Below are 7,536 nucleotides of genomic sequence, written 5' to 3' on the forward strand. Positions count from 1 at the left end.
TCAAGGTTATCAATTACAGGAGCTTCTGAATGGCATACAGGGGAGTATCCCCAGTCCTCCTCCAATGTCCAACCTTGGCCACATATAGAGTATTCTCAGTCCTCCTTTAGTGTCCAACCTTGGCATATTCCACCAGAGAATTATTATGCTGGTACTTTCTTTTTGTATGTCTCGTCTTATGCCTTTTGTGTATCCTTACATTATGGTTATGAAGAGCTTTACAAAATTCTCAGGCAATATTGGTGTTCTGGAAGATGTTGGCTTTTGCTCTAGTACTGGAGATAGAAATTATGATGGGGAAGAACAAAATCATGTGATAGAAATAACAAATCAATCAGAGATTGATGGTGAAATTGATAGACAGCTAAATGAAATGAATGCAGTCCCCGTAAGTATACTTTTTTTTTTTTTGTCTGATTATATGTTGAATATTTTGCAATAGAATCTTAGGATCCTTTTTCCCTATCATGAAATTAGTCAGTGCATCAGTCCTGATTTTGCCCCTGTGAAGGTTTTGGTTGTTGATTTTTTTTTTTGACAGTGACAGCAACATAGGAGATACTTTCCTTGCCTAAATGATTTGTTTATAATCCTGCAAGATGCTTTGTTGGATAGTCCTGTGCACTTGCCGAATCTAGAAGCTTTAAAATAGAAATTTCTTGTGCTTAGGACAGTGTTATTACAAATTTTTCAATAGAAAATTTAAATGAAATTTATGGTTTTATTGTTTTCATGCAGCACACTCCTCAAACAGATACAGATATACCTCCAGTTGATGATGCAATGTCTGATCATGAAAGGCTTCTAAATAGGTAGTTGGTTTAATAAAGAGACATGGCTGTTACTTCACGAACCAATTTATGGAATAAAACCTCTTTTAATCATTTTTTCTCATTATGTTCTTATTGGGAGACTTGCCTTCTATACATGAAGAAACTAGAGCTTTGTAATTGATGAATACACAACTTTCTGAACTTGTTTTGCATTTATCATTTAGAAGCTCTGATCTGTTAGTCATTTAAAATCTTGGTACATTTACATCACTGGGCATTTTCCATTTTACTTCTTCATTTTGGTTCATCATGTTTTGAACTTATTTGTTTAGTTCCAGGGTGGTGATTTTTTCACATCACATGGCTGGATTGAATTTCACTTTTCATCTTCTTCCTACTCTTTGCATGTAGTACTTAGTAGTGTTTCGATCTGGTTTCAGACTGCGGCTTAGCGGCTTTGTTGAGCACGAAGTTGAAGGGGATGGAAACTGTCAGGTTATCTATCTCTTACACACTTTATCGTTCCATTTCGTGCAGTGGTGGAGCACTTTTCATGTTGTGAATCATATCTGTATTCTGCTATGCTGAAACTGAAATGGTATTTTCTAAGTTTAGGGAAAACCTGATCTCTTTCTGCCAAACAGGGTGCAGCCATACAAAATATTAAGAAAACATGCTTTCTTAATAACACAAGATGTTGTATGTATAGTCTTCGTGCAGCCGTCAAGTTTGAGATTATATATGTAGTCACAACATCATTTACATTTTTCAAATAATAACCATTTGTCTTAACTTTTATCTTCCAGTTCCGTGCTTTATCAGACCAGTTTTATCAAACACCTGAATATCACAGAGATATCAGAAAACAAGTTGTTAATCAGGTGATCATTGCAGTAAAGTGCATGCATTTTCTTTGCTTGAATATTTCAGTTATTTTTATGTGTTTTAATTTCTTGAACCCCTATTTGTATGTTCTCACATACAATATAATGTTCAATTTCATCAGCTTAAAGAACATCCTGAGATGTACAAAGAGTACATAGCCATGCCTTACAATGATTATTTGAAGATGATGGTGAAGTACTATTCCGTTCCTTTGCCTTGATCTATCTCATTATATTGTCATATTGCTTTTATTATGGTGCTTAGTTCTCTTAACCTTAGAATTTATATTTATTAATCCAGGGATGGGGAGTGGGGTGATCATGTGACATTGCAGGCTGCTGCAGACTTGGTATGTGAGATCTCATACATACTTCGTTCTTTGAATATATAGTTCATTTTGGGCTTTTAGTTTAATCTTTAAGAAAAAAAAAAAAAAAAAAAGGTTTTTCAATCTTTCTCTGATTACAGTTTGTACATAATGCATTTCGACATTGAATCCCACACTGTGCTTGCATTATATTCACACATTTCATATTTTTATTATTTATGCTAAACTGCCATCCAGTACGTGTTTACACTTGGTTATTTATATATGTATTTGAAATATTGGGCAGTATGGTGTAAAGATTATGATCGTAACATCATTCAAGGACACCTGGTACATCGAGATCATTCCAAAGACGGAGAAGCCAAAAAGAGGTGATTCCTTAGCTTTGATGTCCATTATTATATTAGAGAAGTGTTAAGTATAGGAGAAGTAGTTGTTAGTAACTGGTGGCCTTAAATTGTGTCTGTACGCAGGGGTGTACCTTAGTTTCTGGGCAGAAGTGCATTACAACTCCATTGTTTTTCAAGGAGGTACATAACATATATATATTTTGTTTCATTCAGCTTTAATTTGTCCTGTCCTGTCCTGTCCTGGATTATTAGTATATATATATATATATATATATATTGTTTTGGTTTATGTGTATCTATCTAACTATCTGCCCGGCCTAATACTGCAGATGCTGTTAAGGTGAAGAGGAAGAAAGGTTGGAGTTCGGGAAGCAAGAATAAGGGTAGATAGCGGTAGGAAGATGTTGCAGTTGCACTTGGCTAGCTTATGTTGTACAGTTAATTAGTTTGTGCATGGTGCAACAGGAAGATGTTGTTGTTTTATTTTTATTTTTTTAGTAGTTAATTTAACAATATCAACCAAGTTTATATTTGATTTTTGCAAATAGAAGAGGAATATTCATTCTTTGCCGCGCGAGTTCCGACGATCAGTTTCTGGACAGTATAAGGCTTCTCCTCCGACGGTGGACCTGTCAGGAATATAATTGTCTTTATCTCCCTCTCTTCTTCTATTATCGTTTTTTTATCCATGGCGCGGCATGCATGCATGCATGCAAGTTTCGAATTAGAAGATTGAAATGTATATTTGGTGACGTGCAGGATGCGTGCAATATTTGGGCAAAACCAAATAAGATCAGAATATATAGCAATATCAAATTTGATTAATTAATCTCGTCTTGCTTTTAACCTTGTGGTCACGGGTTTGAAAATTTGATTAATTCCATTTGAGATTTAATTTTATAAAATGATAAAGAAGAAATTAGTCAACAACTCTAAATTACACTTTCAAAATCTTATCTCTCTCTAGCGCAGTCAATTGATCTTCATTTGACTTTGGCCCTGTTTGGTAAAAAATTGGTCTATAGATCAATTTTAGCTTATTTGACAATTATTAATTGTTTGATTTAGTTAAAATGTCAATATAAATGTTTGGTTAATTAACTTTTTGCAACTTCAAAAGGCTAAAATTCAAAAAGCTACCCCAAGTAACTTTTTCAATTAACTTTTTGAGAAAAGAAATTATACTAAACAGCTATCAGCTAACAGCTAATTTACCAAATATTTTTTTACAATCAACTAATATTATCAACTATTTATACCCTCTAATTAACACAATCAGTTAACAGCTAACAACTATCGGTTAACCACCATTTTACCAAACAGGGCCAATTATTGTCTTTTTTATCAAGAAAAGTCGTCTTCATTAATGACTTCCAAAGAATTTAATACATGTGAAACTATTCATAATTTAATAACATTATGTACATTCTTGAACAGCGGCTTTTTTTTTTAAAGAAAAAACTACTGCCATTCACTAGGACGAGAAATTTCAAAAAAAAAAAAAAATTAAAACGACGTCGTTTTGCATCTGGGCGCATAATGCAACGCGCTCCGTGGTGTAGGATATAAATTGCCAACTGAACTTTGCCGGGCTTGTAAAATAATTACATAGGCTTTGTTGGGCTCATTGGAGTTTCTGGGCTTTATTGGAGGCCCATATAATTTGAGCCGACAAACAAATTAAGATACCCAGGGCATAATAGTAAATACAAGATAAAACCTCATCCGTTGAGAAAAACATCGGAGGTTTATGAATTCTGAGGCAAACATCAATTGCCCCAAACTCCCTTATCTCCATTTCTGCTTCGATCGGCACTCATGCTGACGCTGCTATATCATCCCGCTTGAGAACAAACAAGGAAAAAGTTGAAGAAGCAGAAGATATCAGTTCCAGAGATAGAATATATAGATATCAATGGAGGCTGGAAGGAGCTTGTTTTCTTCGCCATCACCATTTCCTCACAAGGCCAACATTAGAAACTGTTCTTCTTCTTCATCTTCAGGTAATTTTACTCAATTCCAATGCTTTTGTAAATTATTTATTTATTTATTTTATGAATGAGTATATATACATGTGTAATTGAGTAGTGAAATAAGCACAGTATAAGTGTTTGTTTGCTGTAAGGCATTGCATTTATACTTTCTTAAATACCACTCCTTTAGCTTGCAAATTTCTGTTTATTCAAATGTAATAATCGCATAGTAAACTTTGCAGTTTTGATGCTTCATGAACAAATAGCTCCTGCCCCCTCAACACGCATCAATTGTAGGCTTTCATTGCGTTTTGTGAAGGAAGAGCACACATCCTTGGTGAGACTGAGTGCCCATCGCTACTTTTAAGAATCAAAATTTCCTATCGTCTTATGCTTTTGCATTCAGCTCAATGCATTTATGCAAGTACTGCTTCATATAGTTCAAGACTTCAAGTATATAACAATGACTTAATATGAGGATTGGTTTTTCTGCTGAAGGAAACTATGGATAGAATGCAAAGGGAAGCTGCTAGCTCAGTTATTGATGAGGAGGATGACACTAATTTTTCTGAGCAATACATTAAGGATGCACAACAGAGGCTGCTTCGATTGCCCGGTATATGGTATCTGTAAGATTAACTAACTGGCTTGAAACTTTTTGTAGTTATGAGTGATTAGCTAGTATGGAATTTTTCCTAACTTTCTGAGCTGTTTTTTTGGTGGTTATTGTCAGATTTCCATCCTTGCTTGCAAAGGGAGAAGTATCTGCATATATGACTACAAGGTCCTTACCCAGTAAGGCAGTGGATTTAATTAATGTTGAACCATGCAGTGTGGTTGCCCTTGCACAAGAAGCTTTGTTGGCTTCAAGAGAAGCAATGTCGCTAGCTGAAGACTCCAAGTTGTTACAATCTTTCTTTGATGAATCTCCCCAACCAATGTCAGTTCCGTTCCTGATGAACTACATTATTTTGTAATTGTTTCTGCATCTAAATTTGTATTAGAAACTTCACACCAAAACCTCATTTTGGATATTTTTTTTTTCCCTAGCTTGACCAATGATCCTATGGAGGAAGAAAAGATTATCAGGTCAACACGTCTTCTTGAGAGACGATCTAAAAGGAGAGGAGTGAAGCCAAAAGTTAAAGCTCCGGAGATTCATCATTTTAAGAAGCCAGATGTTCAGAGGAAAGTGACTGGAACATTTGATCAAAATGATCCTCTTCGGTTATTCTTATGGGGTCCAGAAACAAAACAACTTTTAACCGCAAAACAAGAGTCTGAATTGATTCTGAATATACAGGTTTCATTCTATTCCAACTTTGATTCCTATAGGAGCAATGTGTTTTCCCAATTTATAATGCAAAACAGAATTTCTGATTATTACTCATTGATATACATACCAGGATCTAGTGAAATTAGAAGAAGTAAAAGTTCGGTTTCAGAGGGAGTTTGCTCGTGAACCAACACTTGTCGAGTGGGCTAAAACTGTGGGCCTCAGCCAGCTAGCATTACAATCAAAACTTCATTTTGGCAACAGCAGTCGGGAGAAGCTTATCAATGCTAATTTACGAATGGTAGTTCATATTGCTAAGCAATATCAAGGGCGTGGCCTGAGCTTTCAGGATATGTTACAGGTACAAGACTATCTATTAATGGTGGCATGATTGCTATATATACTAAATAGAATAGGATGATTTGTCTGAACTGAGAACTGGTGAATTGTTAACTGTTACAGGAGGGAAGTTTGGGACTTATGAAGAGTGTTGAGAAATTCAAGCCTCAAGTTGGTTGCCGGTTTGCTACTTATGCGTACTGGTGGATAAGACAAGCAATCAAGAAGGCCATATTTCAACATTCGAGGGCAGTTCGTTTACCTGTATGGCCCTTTGAAAGTCATTAATGTTTTAGTGTTCAACATTAAGCTCACTGTCCGTTAAAGATTTGTTTCTTTTCAGATTTTAGTAGCTTATGAATTAATGTTGCAGGTGAGCATATATGCCCTCCTTTCTAAGGTGATAGAAGCTAGAAAATCATGCATTGAAGAGGGTAACCACCAGCCAAGCAAAGAAGAAGTTGCAAGACGTGCTGGAATTACTGTTGAGAAGATGGAGAGATTACTATTTACCGCAAGAATGCCCGTTTCACTTCAACAGTCTGTATGGGCAGATGATAGTACTACATATCAGGTCTGTTTTCTTGACTTAAATCAGATGGGCCTCTGTTGAATTAGGCAGTAAGTGGAATGAATATTATATGTTGTGTGTTTTTCATCCTTAGCTAATGAAGAGTGAAAATATTTGTTCAGGAAATTACAGCTGACAATTCAGTGGAGGCCACTGAATCGAGTGTATCAAAGCGAGTTATGAGGCAACATGTACGTGGGCTCCTGAAAGTTCTGAGTCCCAAGGAGAGGAAAGTAATCCGACTAAGATATGGCATGGAAGATGGACAGACGCGGTCTCTGTCAGAGATTTGTGATGATTTTGGGCTCACAAAAGAGAGAATTCGACAAATACAGAGCCGAGCATTATACAAGCTTAAGCAGAATCTCAGCGACCATGGCCTGGATGCTTACAGGGAGCTGCTCATTTAGAGGTTCGTTCTTAGCTTGAATCTACAATCCCATGCCAGTCTCTGATTTTTCAAACAACAATGCAAATTAAAACCCGCAATTTATGGCTGACGGAGACAAATTAAATGCAAGAATTGGATAATAATGTAAATATATACAAGTGTCCTGTCTCTTTCTCCTCCAATTCTTTTGTTGGTTAACAAGGAAGGAATGGTGGTAACCCTGCCCTCTTCAATTGTCTCCTTATTATCTTCTTCTTCTTCTTCTTCTGTGAATTTTCTAGCATCATTCCATATATTATGTAACATCCTAGCTACCTTTCTTTCTGCACATTCTCTTTTGTATTTACCAGCTTAGCTTGCAAATTAAAGCTGAATTCAAGTTTACAATATATATCCAAATTATTTTTAGCTCAACTTCTAAAAAGAGTTAATACTTTCATTATGGTGTTGTAAAGCTCCGATCCATATGTTTCATTGTTTCAATAACAAACAGTATTAAAATACTTGAACTGGCAGAAGAAATGTGACATGTGCATGCATGCATATATGCTAACAACAAAATACATGGTCAACAATTTTATTTAGTATTTAGTAGTAGAAATGAAAATTATTAGAAAGATTTTGAAGTAATCAATCGATATGGATGTGAC

At 35.5% G+C, this 7,536-nt stretch overlaps 2 protein-coding genes across 3 annotated transcripts; both read left to right on the forward strand.

The window, feature by feature from the left end:
* Positions 1–5: 5 nt before the first annotated feature.
* On the forward strand, positions 6–2,844 carry LOC109181628 (OTU domain-containing protein DDB_G0284757-like). Its single transcript, XM_019331485.1, has 10 exons — positions 6–151; positions 234–388; positions 739–812; positions 1,214–1,268; positions 1,580–1,654; positions 1,780–1,853; positions 1,959–2,007; positions 2,273–2,357; positions 2,460–2,516; positions 2,666–2,844. The coding sequence occupies exons 2-10, from the start codon at positions 374–376 to the stop codon at positions 2,725–2,727; spliced, it is 546 nt and encodes a 181-aa protein (XP_019187030.1). The 5' UTR covers positions 6–151; positions 234–373; the 3' UTR covers positions 2,728–2,844.
* A 1,221-nt stretch (positions 2,845–4,065) lies between these two features.
* LOC109181626 (RNA polymerase sigma factor sigF, chloroplastic) lies at positions 4,066–7,300 on the forward strand. 2 transcript variants are annotated; one of them, XM_019331481.1, is made up of 9 exons: positions 4,066–4,339; positions 4,552–4,646; positions 4,808–4,938; positions 5,043–5,249; positions 5,360–5,612; positions 5,716–5,946; positions 6,048–6,188; positions 6,298–6,498; positions 6,618–7,300. In XM_019331481.1, exons 1-9 carry the CDS (start codon positions 4,252–4,254, stop codon positions 6,903–6,905), a joined length of 1,635 nt encoding a protein of 544 aa, XP_019187026.1. In that variant the 5' UTR covers positions 4,066–4,251; the 3' UTR covers positions 6,906–7,300. The 2 variants fall into 2 exon arrangements, with proteins under 2 accessions (XP_019187026.1, XP_019187028.1); XM_019331483.1 differs by lacking the exons at positions 4,066–4,339; positions 4,552–4,646 and having other exon boundaries at positions 4,862–4,943; positions 6,618–7,214.
* The last annotated feature ends 236 nt before the right edge of the window (positions 7,301–7,536 follow it).

Source organism: Ipomoea nil, unplaced genomic scaffold (genome assembly GCF_001879475.1).
Source record: "Ipomoea nil cultivar Tokyo-kokei standard unplaced genomic scaffold, Asagao_1.1 scaffold1043, whole genome shotgun sequence".
NCBI lineage: Eukaryota > Viridiplantae > Streptophyta > Magnoliopsida > Solanales > Convolvulaceae > Ipomoea > Ipomoea nil.

Coding starts and splice junctions, on each gene's coding strand:
- LOC109181628 (XM_019331485.1), top strand. Junction 2,358..2,459: donor GACGGAGAAGCCAAAAAGAG/GTGATTCCTTAG, acceptor GTCTGTACGCAG/GGGTGTACCTTAGTTTCTGG. Junction 2,517..2,665: donor CTCCATTGTTTTTCAAGGAG/GTACATAACATA, acceptor CTAATACTGCAG/ATGCTGTTAAGGTGAAGAGG.
- LOC109181626 (XM_019331481.1), top strand. CDS start 4,252: ATGGAGGCTGGAAGGAGCTTGTTTTCTTCGCCATCACCATTTCCTCAC. Junction 4,939..5,042: donor TTGCCCGGTATATGGTATCT/GTAAGATTAACT, acceptor GGTTATTGTCAG/ATTTCCATCCTTGCTTGCAA. Junction 6,189..6,297: donor CGAGGGCAGTTCGTTTACCT/GTATGGCCCTTT, acceptor TTAATGTTGCAG/GTGAGCATATATGCCCTCCT.